At 36.5% G+C, this 22,057-nt stretch overlaps 1 protein-coding gene and 1 non-coding gene across 2 annotated transcripts in view; one reads left to right on the top strand and one right to left on the bottom strand.

Annotated features, from left to right (window-relative positions):
• Positions 1 to 226: 226 nt before the first annotated feature.
• LOC123789835 (U6 spliceosomal RNA) lies at positions 227 to 335 on the bottom strand. The gene has a single exon (XR_006778920.1). It is a non-coding gene; the product is annotated as a U6 spliceosomal RNA (small nuclear RNA).
• Positions 336 to 19,894: 19,559 nt separating this feature from the next.
• The window catches only part of PRR27 (proline rich 27), a 29,639-nt gene continuing 27,476 nt past the window's right edge, over positions 19,895 to 22,057 (top strand). The window contains exons 1-2 of the mRNA XM_087863914.1: positions 19,895 to 19,945; positions 21,778 to 21,804. Coding sequence (XP_087720040.1) covers positions 19,895 to 19,945; positions 21,778 to 21,804 — 78 coding nt within the window. The remainder of the gene's footprint in view (positions 19,946 to 21,777; positions 21,805 to 22,057) is intronic.

The following is a 22,057-nucleotide window of genomic DNA, read 5'->3' as shown; positions in this document are numbered from 1 at the left end:
CTCACACCTACTGAATCAAAACGGTTGAGTCAGAGCTAAGCAATCTGCATCTCAGTGAGGTCTGTGGGCGATACTGACCATGTTAACTTTGGGAGCCGCTTTCAAGGAGGCTGAGGTGAGGGTTTGGGTTAGGAAATGCGTGTAGGTCACCAGTACAAGGAACACCTCCTGTGGCAGGAAAAGCCACAGTGTGAGAGTGTTCTGAAAGAGCGGGGAGCATTAATTAACCAGACTATTTAATCTGAAGTTCACGCTACGTCATCCTTGTGTGGGGACTGTGCCAATCTTCTCTGTAATCGTTTCAATTTTAGTGCATGTGCTGCTGACGTGAGCACTGAAGTTCACTCTATGACTGTAGAGATCCTTACAGGGAATTTTATATTCAAAATGTATTTTGCTTGGTGACATCATCTCGATGTCTTCTAACTAAAGTTTTAATTCATTTGGTTTTGTCCTTATATGCTCTGGCCCATAGAAAAGATTCCATTCTGATGTTAAATATTGATACATTTGTTTCATTTCAGAGCAAAATCAATCAGTTTTATCAGGAATTGAACCTTCCCCAGTTATCTTCAGGCTTATAATCAACATCACACAGATAGGAACCCATGGAATGAAATTAAGACAAATGACTATCCTCTGTTTCCCCTTCTGGTGAGTTCTACATTTTTGATTTGTTTCTTAATTTCCTGTGAAAGAAAAAAAAATTAACAAGAGAGAAAAAAATATTTGAATCTCTTTAAAGGCAGAAAGTAAAAGAAACTTAAATATAATTTTTTAGGTCAGAAATGAGGTGACAAATCATATAGTCAAAATACTATAAATTTAGTTTATTATTTAACACTATATTTAGTTAACACCAATTATGAGTCAGTGTAAGTTGAACTGTCCTAGTATTTATTTCTATGTCATTTTACTCGAATCTAACAGCTATCTTTGAGTTAGGCAGAGGTAAAGAATTTCACCTCCATTTTACAAGGGGAACTGAAATTAAAGAAATTAAATCATTTGCCTATGGTCCAGTTGATATCTCCACTTACAACTGTAATCACCTTTGGCTAGTGGACTTTTCAAACATGAGGAATAAGCGATAGAGCAGGAAACTGAATATAGGAAGTAGGCACTTAATTGCAAACAATAGGAGAATTGAAGTCATAAATCCTGGAATTGAGTCTCAGAACGGTCAAGGACAAGCTATGAAACTTTAGATAAATCACCTCCCTTTCTGTGCTTCTTATTTCTTGAATGTGAATGATTGTCTTAGGTGCCCATGGAGGTTAAAGATATCATGGCCACCATTAGGGGAAATAAATTTTTGTGCTGTTTGTTTAAATGCCACATGCCTAAGGAACATCCTAAATGTCAAAATGTTTTTTTCATCTGAAATAGAAAAGCTTTGAAACTTTATCTGTTATGTCCAGAAGATGGCAGATTTGGGAAGCAAAGACTATAGATTAAATGGGTCTGAGCTATTAACCAACTAATAAAGTAGTGACCCTATTGGAAACAGAACGGGAAAGTCAGCTAATTTCGATGACATTTTACTGGGTAAAACAAAGAAATTATGAAAAATCACATGCCAGTATCATGAGGAATTTACCTGTTTACATATGCGGAGAAAAATGAATGTGTAATGGTAAATAAAAATAACTGTACACATGTAATATACGAACCCTATTATAATTATCACTTTAAAGAGAACTTATAATCCTTCATCTTGAGAAGAGTAAGAAACTCAGTACCAACCCCTTCCCTGACCCTAAAATTTACATCTCAGAAGATCACCATTTACCTAGGGTGCTCAGAATCTTTGCTGCCTCATTTGTTGCTGTGTCTTCAATACGTGGCCTGGTGGACTTTGGTGTCTCCGCACCATTAGAGCCCATTCAACAGTCAAGCTAAGGTACAGAAGTATATATGCTGCATATTCAATGCAGGAAAAGAGACGAAGGATACTTCAGGGATCAATTTTACACATGGGACAACAATGCCTTCCCCCTAGACTTTACTAGTCTTAACCATCTTCTTCTTTATCTTTTTATTTTGTAGGTGGCCTCAATCATCCTTTTAAACAACATTTTGCTCAGCTAAAAAAAAAACCAAAAAACCTGCAGTCACTAGCAGGTGACACGTATATACTAGTGCTTCTGCCACGGCTGGAATTTTATGTCAGTCATTTATGCCACGATAATGCTTTCTTGCCCAACAGGATACTATATTTTTAGCATTTATCATAAAACTATATATTCCCTTACCTGAGAAACATATTCTTATTTTAAAATATTGTAGTATTTCCACATATAGTATTATACATTACAAGATGTGGGAACTTTAATATCTATAATTGAACACTTAAAGCAGCTCCTAAATATAGTAAATACACTAAGGTTAGAACAATGATTTCTTTCACTAAGAGAGTTATTTCTATATTACTATTATATGAAGCCACAAGAGTTTGGTGAGGAAGCCCAACTCAACTAAATTCCTCCTAAAAAGGAAAGATACTTCACATGACGGTCGGTCATTTCATTAGACCATAAAACTGAAAGTTATTTTCTGTTTTTATATAGGAAAAGGAGTACCCCTCCCCCAGTGAAGTAAGGGGCTTTTCTGTGAAGACAACGCATGGCATCCAGAAGGAGATATTAAGGTCTTGATTCTAAGTTTGTTTTTTTTTTTTTTTGCATGCATCATGTTAGCTAGGGAATTATGGAAAATGAAATAGAAAGTGTGGCAATGATCGGAAACATTTAGGGCAGCGGACTAACCCTACATATTCAAAGTTAGCAAGATTTGATTTGTGTACTGCTGAACCTAGCGGAAATGTCCATAGCCTTTGCTGGAGGTCACTGAATAATACTATCACGCCAGGAGTCACGGTGCCCATTCTCAATTTCATAAAATGGGTGAGAGGAATCCCACCCAGATAAGGACTCAAGTTCATACATTAAATTCCAATCTCCAAATATCATCCTACCAATAGTGCCTAAGGTAAATGCCTAAAGGCACCCTGAATACCACTTAAGGACTGCAGGATTTGCCTTCTTTTGTTCCTCTGTGTTTCATTTATGATAAAACGGGAAACTTCTTGGTAGAAAAGTAACATTTAAATGGATAAGTGAATGAAATGCATTCTTTCTACCGGCAGAATCCACCAGCATCTCCAGCAAGTCACAACTACTAAAATGAAATCAAATTTTAAAGTTACTCTTAAATTTCTTATTGGTTAGAAAATGTGTGTTACTTACATTGCTTATAAACGCAGGACTCAAACTGAGTAAGAGACAGGCAAGGCTAGGGAGGGAGGGATAGGTCGGGGACTATGCAACTAGGCTCATGTAGGGGGCTAGCTGATCAACTCACCAAAAATCCCAGAGATGCTGAGGTGTAAGGAAACCAGAGAGAAGGGAACAAACCAGACCACACTGCCCTGGGTATCAGACGTGGAGTCTTTCTATGGCAGTCACATTATGAACAATAAAGAATAACCAGACCCGAAAAAGAAGTAAGTCATTAAAGAGGTTATCACCAGTCCTTACTCAAACCAAGAAGTCACAAGAATGTTAGGGCCACAAGCTCCCTGGTCAGTTCCAAATAAAAGACTGTCAGTGGAAACCCTCATTGGCAACCCTGTCCGGACACCTCTCACTCCTGAGAGCTTTTTCTGTACCCTTGCTTAATAAAACTATATCACTTTATTCACTTTCCTCGGTACTCAAGAATCATTCTTGACTCCATGAGACAAGAACCTCACTCTCCCGCCTCAAAACAATTAACTAAATTGCTTGTTTCCAGTGAGGAAAGGAGATCTTACCATTTAGTGGTTTTGATTTTTAAAAGAGCCTATACTTCTCATTTATTGTGATTATATTTGCTTACATAAGCAAATACTGACCAAATATTTTTCCTGAAATTTACTGTCATAGAAATTTTACATAAAAACCACCCAAAACACTGATTTGAATAAATACTTCTACATACAAATACCCACTTAAAGTACTTTGCAGTAAACACAGCACCACTTAAAATGTTTCTTCATATGCTAAGTAAATTAAACTTCTTTGCATATTTAGTAAAGAAATATGTATTGATAAGTGCTATGTTCCTTACATGATTCAAGATCTTGGGGATAGAACAATAAATAAAGGAAGGAAATCATACTCCATTTGGAGTTCACAGTCTAGTAGCACACTGATTGTGTTTCCATGGTTAGGGAACTCAGACACAATTAAACAATGGAAATGAATGCATTCTTCTTTCTTTGTGAAACATGGGTTTTCTTGCTGTATCCCAGTGGAAATTCTGTATAACTAATAGAATGAGAATGTGCTTACTTTTCTTTCTCTATTTAAGGAAACCTCAAGGAAGATTGTTGACATGGTAAGATATTTTTATTTATATACCTGGCTACATCTGGTTTAAAATATTAATGAGAAGTGTTATACTTGCAAATTTCTTCTCTTAACAAACCATAAAAACATCCTTTTATAATTGCATAAAAAATGCAATTTTTATTTGACTCCTTGATTATATTTCCTACAATTGTTCTTAATTCTCTCATTCAACATTTTAAATTATATCTAATTATATTTTCTTTATTTTACAGTGCTTTTAAAAATCAGACCGATTTTAAAATTTTTTGAAAGACAAATTCTTTTTCCTTATATTATTCCTTATCTTATTCCTATGGTATGTCTGCCATACTAACAACCATGTTGGTAACATCAAATTTTATCCTACTACTGCTATTCAAAGAAGGCAATGCAGCAGATTCCACTCCTGGACTTCAGATTGTGATTAGCTTTACTCATTGTTTCAATTCCTCAAGGACACTTTCGCAGCTCCCTTTATAAGTGATACTTTCCTTTAAAGTCAAAAAGACAACTGATCCATCTAAGACAGCACATTTTCCAGCTGTTATACCATTCAATGGTAATTTAGAAGCCACTAATATTTAACAAAGTCACATCAAAATATACAACAAAAATAAAGGAATAGATACATTCACTTTGCTGTCATTCCTTTGTTCTGTACTGTGCAATTATTTATCATGAATCCATGGACTGAGAGACTTGAGAGATAGAATGAGTTACTGACTCACATATCCTCAACTTCACCTTTAGGAGGAGAAACAAATTTATAAAGAAGTTTACTATGTGTTAATTTAGAATTAGGAGCACAAAGAGGGTGTACTATGGAAGGTCAGCTGGTACCTAGACTAAGGCCTGATATGACCTTTAGGAAACTCAGACAAAGGAAGGAATGTCAGAAGGACAAGGTGGAAGTAGATGAAATTGATAGAATATTTACAGAATGAATCTAAAATAAAGACGTCTAGGGACATCTGGGTGACTCTGTTGGTTAAGTGTCTAACTCTTTTTTTTTTTTTTTAAGATTTTATTTATTTATTCGACAGAGAGAGAGACAGCCAGCGAGAGAGGAACACAAGCAGGGGGAGTGGGAGAGGAAGAAGCAGGCTCATAGCGGAGGAGCCTGATGTGGGGCTCGATCCCAGAATGCCAGGATCACGCCCTGAGCCGAAGGCAGACGCTTAACCGCTGTGCCACCCAGGCGCCCCAAGTGTCTAACTCTTGATTTCAGCTCAGGTCCTAATCTCATGGGTTGCGAGATTGAGCCCCACGTTGGGCTCTGCGCTAAGTGGGGAGTCTGCTTGAAGATTCTCACCCTCTGCTCTCACCCCAAGCTCTCTATCTCTAAAATAAACAAATCTTTTTTAAAAAAAGACATCTAACAGAATGAATTATGAAAGACTTGTTTTAAAAGACATTTTTATTTTCGAAGGACATTTTGCTTGATATAAATGTTTGATAAATGTACATTCAAATTAAATCAAGAAATCACCATTTAAGAAGTAGGAATATATTTTATGTCCAATAAATGACTTGGAAATTAAAACGTTCCTTCAAATGTGCTCAAAGATATAAATATTTCTCATTTAATGGAGGCATTAAATAGAACCATTGCAGAATCTGGGTATTAGCTATCAATCCTTTAGTTAAATGCACAACAAATACAAGCTCACAGATATTATGTTGGCACTAGGATATTAATTAGTAATAAATACACATAATTTTATTTCTGCAAAGCCAGGATGTATGTTTATATGCATTATACACATGTATATGTATACATATGTATATGTCCACATGTATATCCTGAAATAGAAATTTTATTGCTAATCAAATATTTTCTCTTCATTCATAGGTTTGACTGGAAAAATCTGTTCTATAACTTTCTACATCTATCATATCACTGGGATACCAACCTGTTTGACTGCTTGTTGAAAAGGCAACAATCCTGAGCCAAAGCAAAATTGTGTGAAATATTATCTGTATTGTTTGCACTTTTCCTTTCGATCATGTTGGACATGCTAGGTCTGGATTGTGGTCTCATATTAACTGTACTGATGACTAACTGAAGTCTCTGTAGCATGATTGCTGAGACAGAATCACACATCTCTATACAAAACATTAAGATTTCAAATGCATTTTTAGCTGTGTGGTCTTTTTGTTTCCAACCCTCATACACAGAGACCAGGCCACTGTTACTGGAATAACCAGTCCTCTCACAACTAACTGAGGCCATTTGGACAGCACTGAAGTAACTTTGTGTACACACAGGGCCCCCAATCTCAAGTGTGCCTCTTAGACCCAATGCCTGAGAAGCTTCAGTTTATGGGCCCCACTGTGGCTGCCCCTCGGCATGATTTAGTCCTCACTGTAACAGCTCTGTGATTGTTCCTGCTCCCATGTGTCTATTCCACACAATATTCACCCAGATTCTCAAGTCTGCAGTCACAGTCCCGGCCTGCCCAGGAGAGAGCCCAGAACAAGGAGCGAGTCAGGCACTGGGAACCTGAACACTCAAAGGCCTTCCCTTGGTGGTTAGACATTTTTTCTAACAAATGTAGAGCGCATTTGAAAGGCCAAACATTTTTTCTGGATGTCGTTGTACGGCAGAAAACAAAACAAAGTTCCTGCTTCATGGTGCTCACATTCTAACATTGGAGGAAGAGAACAAACCAGAAAAGAAACACCTGCTACACCAAGTGTGGATAAGTGCGCTACCGAAGAAGGAGAAGAGTAGGAGGATGTTTCAGATATGGTGGCCAGGGAAGGCCGTTCTGGCAAGTCAACATTTGACCTGTGAAATGAAAAGAATGTGAGAGTAGCTGGAGGAACCCAGTTGTAGTAGAAGCAACAGCAAAAGCAAATTCACTGAGGCAGGTGCCTGGCAGAGGGAGGGAAGAATACAAAGAGCCCAGCCTGGCTTGAGAACAGTGGGGGCTGGCGGCACCCAAGGAAAGCACATCAGGGCAGGCAAGGGCCATGACGGCCTTACAATTTGTGTTATGAGAGTCACCACGTGGTGCATATTTGAGAAGGGTGAAGAGTAAATCTAGGGGACTTTTTGTGTGACTTCAAAGAATCCTCTTGTCATGTAAGGTCCCCTGTAGTATTCCATTTCATTTGTTTCCCCTTGGCCTCTCACCTGGGCCTCACCCTTGATCATTTTAAATATTCTTTTAATAGTTCATGCTGACTCCCTGCCTTTGACCAACCTACCTGGAAAAGCCTAATCCTGGAAAATTTCTAAAAACCTACTTCTACTGCTCTTTTACCTTGACACCTAAATTCTAAAGGAAAAAAAAAAATCTCCCAACCATATAATCATCATTTTTATAAATTAATGTTTTCTATTCTTTACTAGTTACTCAGAACTGTTCACCAAACATTTCCTTGTTGGAGTTAGTCAGCTGTTTTTTTCTCTTTGTTCTTCTAAATCAAAGGCACTACTGCATTTGGTCTTATTAATTTAGTCTTACTGCTCGGTAAGCCTCCGCGTGCTTCTCTTTCTTGGACTACTTCTATATATTTTACACCGACTCCTTTTTCTCAGAATGAATGATGACATTCTCCAGGGTTCAGAGCTTGGCCCCCCCCTCTCCTGACTATCCACCTTCTTCCTCTATTATCTTGCCTCTTTAAGGTCTTAACTAGCATCTATAGTCTAATGGGCCCATGTTCATACACAATCCTGTATTTCTGCCTCTGAATTTAGACTGACATACCCAATTGTATCCTGGACATCTCTTTATTTTTCTATTTCCCAAATTATAATGTAAACATCATGAATATGTGTGCACTTGACTCTCTTATCCACAGAATGCATCCATGTGAACTCACATTTGGTTCCAAATTTGTCAGGTCTCTATTTGTTTTATTAAAGTGAAACAGGGACATATTATTTAATGTAGTTGCTTTTGCAGGTAACTAAATAGGCTTCTAGGATTTGAGCTCTCCCCTGGAACTCACCAGACTCTGACTTCTCTCATTTGGATACGTTGGCAGTGAGAGACTTACAGAAGAATGAGACCGTAATATAATATACACTAAGCTCTTTGGGGGCTTAAGGATATACTTAAAGAATTTGTCATAAACTCACCAGCTTTGGGTTTTTCTCCTCAGTATGAATTGATGATTAAAGATCATCTTGTCTTTGGAGGAGATTAAAAAACATAAAACAGGAAAATGCATTATAAAAGTAGGCTATGGGTTACTTGTTCAGGTACCCTTCTTTGAGATATCAATGTCTCTTTGTTGAGCTATTCTGTAAATGGAGCACCTTAACATTTTCAAGGGCATAACATTTAGTCTTGGAGGAAAAGTCTGAAGATAGCAATACAAATTCTCATCTATGAATTTTCTAAACTCATCCACTGGTCACAGAACATAAGATTATAGATAAAACACTGCCATTCCTGTGCTTACAATTGCCAGTTGTTATTTGTGAATCTCAAACATTATCCACATACGTCTTATCTTGTTAAATATAATTTGAATATACCTTATTTGAGTGATATATGACACTATAATTTAGTCTTCCAATCTAAAATATAGGATTGTTAAATTTCAATGTGGTTTATAAACATCTCTATTTATATTAAAGTAGTACAATTTTAATTTTAATACCAAAGTCCTTATGTTCACTTGATCCATATGTTGCTTTTTATCTCAGTAATGTGATCTTAGAGCCTATAACAGTGCTTAATATCTGTTGTTTGAAAAGTAGAGGAGGAAATACAAAAAGGAAGGGAGAGAGAAAAGAAAGGAATGAAGAAAAACTGGAAAGAAAAAATATAATCAAACATATTGGAATGAACCTTGAACATGACTTAGTAATGCATATTTATTTATTTATTTTAGAGAGAGAGAGAGCAGTGGGGAGGGGCATGGAGCAAGGGAGAGACAAACTCAAGTAGACTCTGTCCTGAGCAGCCTAGGCAGGGCTCAATCTCATGACCTTGAAATAATGACCTGAGCTGAAATCAAGAGTCAAATGCTTAACCAACTGTACCACCCAAGTGCCACAGTGATATATACATTAAAAGTCAAACTCATGTAACAGGTATTTGGAGGGAGTCTATCTAGCTACAATACTTAGAAATCAAATGCAAAATAATTTTTTTGAATTATTTAGCTGCCTCAATAAAATACATATTGATTTTTTTTTAATGATCCAAAAAAAGGACACTTTCCAATAGGGAGGTGAGTTACTAATTTATTGTTGTAAGTACTTATAAGCTCATGTATTGCCTAAAAGTCAAATATATATTCTGCTAAATTAATTATACTTTTAACCTCAAGGTAAATTCAGAATTCATACTCAGAATTTATATATGTTACCTCTTGGCTTGCATAAATAGTCTTTTTGCAAAGTAAATTACTCTTTTAAAGTTTGACATGAACTTTTCTAAGTTATTTTATTCTCATATCTAGTTTTGTCTCGTTTTATATTTTTACTTTCATCATTTAAAAGTTTCCTTTATTTTGCATAATTAATAGCACATACTAACTATTCATCCTTGTTTTATTCAATCACTGTAGTTAACATCTTAATTGTTTAAAAAGGGCATTTTCACTTTTTTAAATGTTTATTTTTTTTAATTTTTATGTTATGTTATCCTTGAGTATGTTTTTATAAAGCCAGCAAATAAAATTTTTTGGTAGGAAAAGACCACTTTTTTCCTGATTCTATTTCAAATAAAAAAAGTAATATTATGTTTGCATTTTTTTCTTATATGACATGGTTGAAAATTCTGTACAATGCCTGCATGTCGGAAAACTTCATTAAAGATATTCTTTCTTTTTTTTAAGATTTATTTATTTATTTGAGAGACAGAGAGAGGGAGAGAGAGAATCTTACACAGGCTCCACTCCCAGCACAGAGTCAGATGTGGGGATCGATCTCACAACCCTGAGATCACGACCTGAGCCAAAATCAAGAGTCAGACGCTTAACTGAGCCACCCAAGTGCCCCTTCATTAAGATATTCTTAATATTTTACATTCTGAATAACATCCAGTGTTCTTAATATAAATAAATGATGAAAACTGGCAGATAAGAACTAAATAAATAAAGTATGGGTCATAATTACTTCTTCATGTGCTTGATGATTAAAATTTTTTAATAAGCAAAAGAAATAAGTGCTAATACCCATCAAGAGACGTGTTCAAGAAAGTTCATAAGCAGTGCTATTCGTAAAAGGAAAAAAAAAGCAAAAAAAAAAAAAGCAAACAACCCAAATGTCTATCAAGAGGAAAACAGATGATTTACAGTTTAGTCAAACAATGGATTATTGTCAGCAATGGAAATAAAGCAACGATCACCACATGCAGTAACATGGGTGACTCTCGGAGACATGAGTTAGAGAAACCAAGTACAAAAGGATAATATACTGTATAAAACCATTTATATGAAGTTCAAAATCAGGTGAAACTAACATGATTTAGAAGCTATGACAGCAGTCACTTCTTGGATGATTATTGACAGGGGTTAGGGGTGTGCCTCTGCAGTGCTCGAAATGTTCTGTATCTTGACCTAAGTGGAGGTTACACAGCTAACCACTTCTTCCTTTAAAGGTGTCTTCAATCTGCTTCTTAATCATCACCCCAATGCCATGTCCACAAGGGAGCCCTTACAATTACATACCAATCTATTCACACCCTCTTAAATGGTTATCCTGTCTGCTGTTTTGCCCCTCCTTTGGTCCTCTTCTATATTGATGCCATGGTGATTAATTTAAAATGCAATTATACTCACATCACATGTCAGCTTAAAGTCTTTCATGCTGCCCTCCAGCACCAAAATGAGATACGGCCCCTGTGGACCTCCGCCTCAGCTCCCGACGGTCGTTCTCTCACACTCAGGTCTTTGCTCTACTTCTACACTGCAGTCCCTCTCATTCTGATGTCTCCTCAGCATTCCAACACCTTCCATTTCCTCACGTTCTTGTTCCCGTAACCGTCCTCATATTGCAGGGTCTGGCACAACATTTATTACAATCCATACCCAGATGTCCTCTGCTTTATTAGTTTGGGTGACAGGAACATTTCAGGATCTCATAACATTTTGAATTTTACGTATATTCCCCCACAGCATTTTGGTTAACCTATCTTGTATAAATTCATGAGAAATTCAGCTCCTTGAGATCAGGGAATATAATCTTAATTTTGTCTGTACCACTAGTTTCACAACATTTTGGAACACAGAATGATCGGTGTATGTTTACTCAAGGAATGAGTGACTTAGTACTTTATCACATCTACTTTATCGAGACTCAGATAAAATCAACTGTCTATTTATTACCTGTATTCTCGTTCTGGTGGTTGCAACATCTATAACTACATGAGAAAATTTAGAGGAGAAATTCTTATTCATTACATTAACAGTATCTAATATATTTGCAATCTGAAATATGTATTTATCTATGTTTATTAAATTATATTTTTCACAAATTTTCCTCAAATTAGCTTACAAAATCTCCTTAAGGTGACCAAACATATTTACACACACACATACACACACGTACCCATACACACACACACACACACACACACACACAGATGTATCTGGCTCAAAATCAAAATTGAGAAAGATTACTCAATATAGACAGAATGCTTTTAAATGTAAAAATCACTGGAATTGAGTCAGTATTTCCTGACCTGAGTCCAGTGGTGTCTGTAGGCCCATCACATTATCTTTTCTGGACCTCTCTTCTGCTTCTAGTAAAACTAGAAGAAACTTCCACCTCAGGTATTCCTCATATCTAGTTACTGGGAAAGTCATATGTAATTAGAGGCAATTTTCCAAATACTAACACATGCTCTACTCTGAATTTAAAATTACAAATGAATTATGAAACCAAAGTTTACCACCTCACATGGCATGGAAAAGAGAGAGAGAGGGAGAGGAGAGAAAGCATAGCATAAAAGAAAGGGAGAAAAGCCAGCATAGTGAACCTATGGGCAAAACAAATCTTAATTAATTAATTAATTAATTAATTAAAGATTTTATTTATTTATTTGAGAGAGACAGAGTGAGTGAGAGAGAGCCGGGGGAGGGGGACTGGCAGAAGGAGGGAGAGGGAGAAGCCAACTCCCCACTGAGCAGGGAGCCCAATGTTGGGCTCCACCCCAGGACCCCGGGATCATGACCTGAGCCCAGGGCAGATGCTTAACCTAATGAGCTACCCAGATGCCCCCAAAACAAATATTTAAATTTAAGAAACTCTTGTTTGTTGAACTTGGGAAACATCTTTATTTTAATATGTGTTTACTACTAGCTGTATAATAAGTCTTTAAATAGAAATAGCTAGTTTAGGGGCGCCTGGGTAGCGCAGTTGTTAAGCCTCTGCCTTAGGCTCAGGGCGTGATCCTGGCGTTCCAGGATCAAGTCCCACATCGGGCTCCTTGGCTGGGAGCCTGCTTCTCCCTCTCCCTCTCCCCTGCTGTGTTCCCTCTCTCGCTGGCTGTCTCTCTGTCACATAAATAAATAAAATCTTAAAGAAAAGAAAAGAAACAGCTAGTTTAGTATACAAATTACCCAACAATCTTTATCACTTCTATGTTTAATCATAATAATGACTCAGGGTCAGTAGTAATTTTACTTTCAACCACATTATAAAATTAAGGTATCTTTTCCCCTGCTTTTCTCTTCCCATAAAACCTAATGATTCTGAAGAGGTAAGACCTTTTTATTCACAGAACTATTCACAATCTATTTTTTTCAAATATTTATGCTTTACTTCAACAGAAATACTATTGTTAGAAAGGATACTACATTGTAAGCATTCTATGAGAAAACAGAATATATAATCTTGTATTGTCTAAAGATACTTTCCTCTTAGCATTTATTTTATCTTCAGTATAGGCATTTGTCAAAATGCCAACTCCAGGGAGCAATTTATCCTTTTTAAATCCCATTATTTTCAGGAAAAATAAATGGATTCATCCAAATAAATTCCGAGATTCTGATACTACTATGTATGGTATATGACTAATTCAGGATTCTAACATTTGAGGTACTATATATTTTTAGCCTGTATTTTTTTACAGGATTTTACATAATTTTTATAATTTTAATAATTATTTAAATTGATGGTAATAATTAAGATAGTATAATGCAAGAAGTTATTTATAAATTTCATTTCTTTAAACTTTTTCCAGTAACATGTGACTTTGATACCTCATAACACTTTGGTATGATGTAGCAGGGTACTAAGGCTTCAAAAGTATCCTCTTACTAATTGGTATATTAAATGGATGAAAAATAACTACACTAACCAAAACATGCAAAATTTTGTCCAGGAATAGTACAGTTAAAGCATCCGAGGCATGTGGCTTCTAAGAAATAAATTCTAAAGGATGTAGGGGTTAGAGCTCAACCCCTTTAATCATCAGGAAAATGCAAGTTAAAACCAATATGATATACACTACTACACACCTGCTAGAATGGTCAAAGTTAAAGTGACTCAGAAACTGTGGGGTGGGACACAGAGTGACAGGAACTCTACCATATTGCCAGTAGGAGTGTAAAATGATTGCAAATGGTATCTTGGAAAACTGTTTAGCAGTTTACGAAAATATTAAATGTGCATCTACTACATGACATAGCAATACTGTTCCTCTGTCTTATCCAAGGAAAATAAAATCATACATCTCCAAAACTCCTTGTACAAACAATACTGTAGCATCGAACTCATGACAGTCCCAAACTAGAAATAGCTAGGGTGTGCTTCAACAGGAGATGGATAAACAAAATGTGTAGATTCTGCAGTACACTACTTAGCAATAATTGCAAAAACATGGATAAATCTTAAACTTGTTTTGCCATGTGAAAAAAGCTACGCACCACAGAATATACTCTTTATGATTACATACAAATAATGTCCTAAAACAGGACAAACTAACTATTGATCAATTCAGGTAATTGTTTCTGAGAGCGAAGGTCAAGCAGGGAAGGGCAGGAGGAAACTCATGGGGTGATGGAAATATTACATACCTCCACTCCAGTAACCCACTCACTTATACACTTAAAATATGTGTATTCCACTGAACGTAAATTATACCTTAATTTTTAAAAGCTCTTAGTTGATGAAAAGAAAGATTGTTATCAATACAACTGAAATTTTGTTTTCCCCACTGGATTCCATTTCCAACCGGGCTTCTCAGCAGTAAGCATGATTCTGGAATTTGTTTCATTCCCTGGCGTTACTTTATACTTGTACTACACACGCATATAGCTATTACGATGGGCAGGAGATGTGTAGATTAAAAGTGGGTTTTTTCTGGTGTATTAAAGCAACATTTTGGGGCCTTTGTGCTTGTTTGCTCATGACCTACCTCTTAATTCCCTCAGCTTTGCACAAACTGCTCCACACATTATTTTCCTTCTGGACTAACCTGATTCTTAGACCAGAGGACATTCTGTATGTAAGTGTCTTGATGAACTATAGATACAATCACTGTAAAGTATTAAAAAGATGACGACAGGTACATACATACACATGCCCAGTGAAATAAGACAGGATGTCCTATATTATAGGACTTCCTTTCTCTCTGTTTATTTATATTCTACTGAACTTCTCTACTCCAAGCTTTTTATTTCTAACTGGTGTGTAAGAGGTTCCTTTTCTTTCCATTCTCCCATTAGCGGTACGCTAGTAGCATCGGCAAAGGCTGAAATCTTGAGAGCTGACACTGAGAAGGGCCTTGTACTCAGTATGCCCTTTAGTATTTTCATCAATCCCGTTAGGGAATTAAGTATAATTGTACACTGTGTACTCTACATTCCAACTTAAATTTGTAATTGGTACCTGAAACTTAACTTTTTACAAAACCAAGCTCCTGATGTGTTCCCCACAAACTAGCTCCTATCCATCTTTTCCATCTCAGTAAATGGTAACTAAATTATTCCAGGTGATGAAGCCAAAAATCTGGAGTAATTATTGAACTTTTGCTTTCTTTCATGCCTCACTTCTAATCTATGAAGTTCCATTTGCTCTAATTTTCAAAGTCATTTCAGAATATAACAATTTCTCACCATTCTCAGTGCTGCCATAATCACAGGCCTGGATTATTACGATAGCCTCTAAACTGCTAGCTCTTCTCTCAATCCTTCAGTCTATTTTCCCCCAAGTTATCTTCTGCTTGACATCAGTTTCCAATCAGTGTAATTGTTTTTCCTAAAGTCCTGGCAACACCAAAGAGCTCCGAATTAGGCCCCATTTCCTCTCTGACTTTGCTTCCACCAAATTCACTATTTTCCAACCACAGTCGTCTATTCAATATTTCTGAAACGTGCCAAGTATACTTACATGCCAGGGCCTTTGCAGTTCCTCCTGAACTATCTGCAAGTTTTACTTCCTTATTTCTTTCAAAGTTTTACTCTTCTGCTCAGGGAGGCACTTCCTGGCCATCTCACCAAATAGTGAACACCTCATCCTTACCAATATTTTCTATCCTCTTTCTTCAGTTCAATTTTCCCCATAGTATGCATCATGATTGAACCAATGATTTATTATTTATCATGCATTAATAACTTAACCAGTTAAAATATAAGCTTCATGAAAACCAAGTTTTCTTTTGTTCATGGCTTTCTTCCAGATGCCTAGGGTAATTCCCAGTACATACTAGGTACTCAAGAATTATTCACTGAATAGAGTCTTAACTCTGAAGTTTTCAACTTCAGCGTCTGTCCAAATATTTTGTTCATAGCATAAAGGAAAAATTCAAGTACATCAAAGATTTGGGAGACCTTATCACACATGCTTCAAATTTCCACTGGAGCTTCACGAACACATGGGCATTTACAAAGCAGAGAATGTGATGGAAAAGCATTCCCAGCCAGAAGGAACTTGGGACATTTCATAGTGTGCTCTGGCAAGATTGTGATAGGGCATAAGACATGTCAAAAAGTGGGGCCAGAAATGTCTCCTGAGAAGATTCTGAATGACCTTGAATTCTATGTTCAATATCCTGAACATCTCTAGACAGTATAAGAAACTGTACAAATGTTTTGGTTCAGTAACCTAATCTGTAACATCCATTTTAGAAAGAAAATCTTTGTGAAGAAGTGTGGAAAATGCTTTTTAGAGATAACAGGAAAATGGAAGACCTATGAGGAGGTCCATTACAATTATCTCATCAATAGAAGATAAACTAGTGCAGAAGTGACGGATTGAAGAGGTTAGAAGGAAAAGCCGCAAGTAGGAAGTCTTTCAAGAAATTTGGTGAGGAGTGAAAGGAGGAATGTGTAACAGAGCTAGTGTGGGTGGCACAGAATGATGACATGGTACCTGTAGACCGAGGAATTGAGGACACCCCAGACTAAGCAAAGGAGCTAGTAGAAATGAAGCAAGTAAAACTGTTGGAGGAAAAGGGGATAAACATATAGGTAAGTTCTTAGGGGGTGGGGCAGGAACAGATGGACTCCCACCTTATAGAGAAGTAACCCCTAGGAGAGTCACAGAAGTCAACAAGCACGGCTGTCTGGTTTTCATGCTCTCAAAAACTAAAAGCCATAGTTAAGAGTAGAGCTGTTGCTCTTAAAGACAAGTAGTCTGGACTGTTAAGGGAAATGAGAGCATTTACCAGATATCAACCAAGTGTCGGGCCAACCTAAGTGGCAGATAAGAAACAATGAAACAATACCTTTCTTTTCCTTCGGAGGACAAAGTTATTTAAATGATTTCATTAAAAAAAACACAAAATGGCTGATAGGGAGCAGCAAAGGAGTCATAAAAATCTGAAAGAGATGAAAAAATAGCAGTTGCATGCAACATAATCCTTTGGGGGAACAGTTTGAAGTGGTTAAATACCATGTATAACAATTGGGCTTCCCTAGGGTTGAGAATGTAATCACATGGGTGGTAAATTTCACAAAGATTTCTACGCACAATGATTAGGAATTTCAACATCTTCATGCTTACACATCAATGCTTCAGCTAACCGGAAGACCTGGCTTTCCAAAATGATACAGTTTTCAATAATCACGTGAGCCTAGAAACTCACATTGTCTCCAGAAGCCTCCGATTGGCAGCACGTGGACAAGGTCCAGTTGCGCGTGGGTTCTGTCAGCAGACACGAAATTTTTAAAGAATTGTAATTTGCTGACCATTGATATACAAAACGTTCTGAATAAAGAATGAAGCACTTAGCTTATCTTTAAGAAAAGGAAGCGGTGGCAACAATGGAGCATCTCCACCACATGTCAGAACTGACTGGAGCTAAGAATAAAGTCTTCCCCTCAGACCAGGTGTGCACTTGCAGGAAGGCCACAGTCCCCATAATCCCTTGTTTTCCTTAAACCCGGCCCTACTTTCGGCACTTATGTGACCTGCCTGGTTACCATAGCCTTTTCATTTTGTGACTTCTGAGAAAGCAGGTGCCCTGGAGATACCAATTCACTTTGCATAAATGGTTGCTAATTGTTATAATTTTATAAATTGGATTACATATGACTATTATTATTTTACAGATTCAGAAACTGCCAAGAGAAGTTAAGAATGTAAATCCTGATGAAAGTTACTGCTAGTTAGTAGGAGAGCTGAGTTTCCTATTATATCACATTGACTTGCATATGATAACCATATGTTTAGTGGTGCAAACAGTAAGCAATGAATATGGAGAATGTCATCTTTCATATACTAATGGGATTTTAATGAACATATCCAAAATGTCCCCTTAGAGATTTATCCAAGATGTTTTAGACTAGAAAAGACACTGATGTGCCCCTAGGAAGAAATAAAAACTTACTGTGAACCATGCAACCAGTACGTGGCAGAGGGAAGCCACACAAACACGGAATTTAGATAATCACTCCACCTGATAACATCCTCTTTCCTGTTATCATGTTCTAAATCAACTTCAGTGGAAGCACTCCTTGGAATATGTGGTACAAAAACTGGATGGAGAAACCACTTCTAATATCATGGCTTCTTAGAATTCAAATCCTTTTTAGGTATTTTAAACCACAGAATCACCATATCATGGAGGAACCAGGTTTAAATAGTGCTATGATAACCCATCTCAGATCTCTCGCTGCTCTGACTTCTTGCTTTCCATTTAAGAAGCAAGGTAATATTTTTATTTATCCTTTGGTTATCCTATATGCATTATAATATTGTAAAATCTAATAACATTGTTCTAAAAAATGTTTAAAGAAACTAATAGTGTACTTTAAGGTTCTCTGAGAAATTGTTTTGTAACATAAGCTACTGACTTAGCTCCTTTTCAGTACTTCTGGATACAATTAATGTTTAGACACTGTAAAATGTTTAGTATACTACTCTATTTTATTGTGAAGTGCCAAAGTCTTGTTTTAAGAGCTAGGTTATCTTACTGGGGTTTTGGGAATCCAGGGTACTGTGTATTTAAGGTGTGAACTCCTGGATCACTTCTTTCATCTGGTAATCTGATGTTAACCTAACACAGTTGTTCTGGAGTCAAGATAATATTTATAACATACCTGACACAGTATCTGGCATATAACAGGTGCTTAGTAACTGTAACTATTTCTGTTTCCCATTTATCAACATGCTAAAAGCACTTCTTTAACTCTCAGTTAGCATTGTCTATGTTCCAATTTCTTTTATCCATGGAGAATAAAATGTCTAAGTAAAATTGAGGTAAACTGCTATATATAATAAATTTATTTCATATTTTAAGAGGCAATAATATGTCTATAACATTATTTTTAAGCATTGTCATAATGAAATGCTTCTAAAATGAATATCCTATGCATCATCCTATAAGAGCAAACAAATCTGCCTGAGATTTTTAGTAAAAATGATAAATTAATAACAAATTCAGGCAATGCAAATCTTAAGACCAAACAGTGCCTATATGGACACATTCCACAGAAGCGCATAGGTAAGGATCACCAGCAAATTCAATACTATTTGAGTAAAATAAAGTCTCACCCTTTAAAAACGGTTAAATTAATATTTGTAGATCTTGACAGCAAGGCACTGTCATAGATCAAAAACACATTAGAATAGCTATTTCACTTTTCAGTTTTTTGTTTAACCACTGGGAAAGCTAAATTGTACATAGTCAGCAAACCTTGTGGACTAATACATAGTCACAGTATCAGACACTGAGCTGAAAATCAGTCTCCTCCTTTCCTGGTCTCTCTTTGGCTGCATGTATGAGATGCAGTGCAGTGACAGTGCGTTGCTCCAGTTTCATCAGCCTGGCTCAGGTTGAGCTGCACCCAGACCTCCTTGCACCCGACACAGTATTATTTCCACCTACTAACCTGCTATACCTGAAAAGGAACTTCCTCGTTTTAGAAACCCAGATTTTACATTATATTCCGTTAATAAAACTTCTCCTTATAAAGAACTTGTCAAATTCATATCCATGTTTGTCTCAAGTGAATCTGCTTTTACCCAAGTTTTCATTATACTTTCCTAATTGTCTGGAACAAAGATAAATTAATATGTAATTAATAAGGAAATGTGTGATTTTTTAAGGAGAGCAAAACTATTATTAATTTGCTACATATCTATTTTACAGGACTAAGTAAACATGAAGTTCTTCATTCTTACCTGCCTTTTGGCTGTTGCTCTTGCAAAGCATGTAAGTATAATAAGATGTTTATGAGTATCTATTCTTATTTAAATACAAGAAGAGTGAATCTTTTATGCAGACTATGGCAGGGGTAGGCAGCAGGGAACAGAGGCAAGTGTGTGACCTTTAAAACTTATAATGAAAGATATCATTGACCTGTCTTATACAAGGTATCAAGGTTAACAAAAACACTTTTTATAACGTATTCTTGTAGGACTGAGGAGACGTTAGTTATACGTTAAAAGCCATACACTACCTTCCAGAGCTGCTTGAATGTACTGGGGAACTTTTTTTACTCCAAGAGCCATTTCCCAAAAGTAAAAAATATATTGAGATAAAACAAGGATATTTTGAAAAGTGCAGAAAAGCCACAGATAAAAGGTAGACTCCAAAACCATCTCTCCAACAAGTGTCAGAATTTCACTATTCTTGGTTACAGTAGCTCAGAATCCATGATGTTTAGACAGGAAACACTGACGCGCTGAAGAGTGGTTACTTTTGAAAATCACTGCCAAATAACTTCTTGCAAAATAATCCCTTAACTTCTCAAGGTATAATATTCTTCTAGTGAGAATATAATAAATATTCATATCACAAAATGATAGGTTGACAAGATATGTCGTGTGAAGTGCTTTGAAAACACATGTTATCTACTAACTTCTTCAGAAGTAACTGATTTTTTCCTTCCCCTGCAGCCCGCACTATCGATCCCTCTCCCATACCCAATATTGCCCTCCCCACAACTGCAGCACATTGTTAAGGTGATCAGAATTCTCTGTTTCCCCTGTGTTTCCATATCTCACACATAAATCTTGGACAGTTTTTATTTCTTAAATTTAGAGCCAGTTCACGAGCAAAACTAGGGTAAGAATTATATTTAGGTAAATAGAAAAAAATAATCATAATAACACTTCAGAGGTCAGTTTTACACCAAGTTTGAGTGTTTCTTCTGTTTATAATCTACTATTCTTTTTTTTTTTTTTTTGAAAGAGAGAGAGAGAGAAAGAGAACAAGTGAGCATGTGGGGAGGGGGTCTACGGGGAGGTCAGAGCAAAGGGAAAGGGAGAGAGAATCTTTTTTTTTTTTTTTAAGATTTTATTTATTTATTTGACGGAGAAACAGCGAGAGAGGGAACACAAGCAGGGGGAGTGGGAGAGGAAGAAGCAGGCTCCCAGCAGAGGAGCCTGATGTGGGGCTCGATCCCATAACGCTGGGATCACGCCCTGAGCCGAAGGCAGATGCTTAAAGACTGCGCCACCCAGGTGCCCCTAGGAGAGAGAATCTTAAGAAGGCTCCATATTCAGCGTGGAGCCAAAGGCAGGTCTCGGTCTCACAACCCTGAGCTCATGACCCGAGGTGAAATCATGAGTCAGTTGCTTAACTGACTGAGCCTCCCAGATGCCCCCATATAATCTACTAGTCTTAACCACTCTTTTCCTTCTCCCTCTAAATCAGTAATTGTCCTCAATCTTTCCTTTAAGATTAAATCCAGAAATCAACATAAACTAAATAAAATATAATCTCATGGTATTAAAACATCTTAAGATTCTGTAGCACATCTGCACTCAGATTTTAAACTGTAACAGGATTAGTACTTAAAAACTAAGAACCCGACCACTTCCCAAAAGTAAGAAATATATTAAGCCAAACAAGGATTTATTTGAAATATAGAATGATTTGTCTATGGATATTAGGGAAAACATTCAACTACACCCTAAACATTCCCAGAAAGAGATTTCTAAAAGCCCATGTCACCAAAACAACAATGACAACAAGACAGATCTGCATTTTAAATAACTGATAAAACTGAAACTTGTGTTTGTTTTTGTTTTTTTATACAGAAGACAGAAAAGGACTCCTCCAGTGAGGTAAGACATTTTAATAGAACATAAAATCCTTTCATCTAGTAAAAACATAATATGCACTGAACTAGTAAGTCTTTACAATAGTTCTTTTTTTAACCAATGAGACTAGAACTATAGTGTCAGAAAAAAATTGGAAGTGCAACCATAAAAAATAGGGAGGAGTAAAGACCAAAACATCCTAATTACCAAAATTAAATTTGTGGGTTTTTTTCTAAAGGTCTCTCAATAGTAATGATATTAGCTCAGAAGTCATGAT

Source organism: Ursus americanus, chromosome 8, assembly GCF_024610735.1.
Source record: "Ursus americanus isolate L20-20 chromosome 8, mUrsAme1.1.p, whole genome shotgun sequence".
Lineage (NCBI taxonomy): Eukaryota > Metazoa > Chordata > Mammalia > Carnivora > Ursidae > Ursus > Ursus americanus.
The sequence above is the reverse complement of the archived record's forward strand: the minus strand, read 5'-3'. Positions and strand labels throughout refer to the sequence as shown.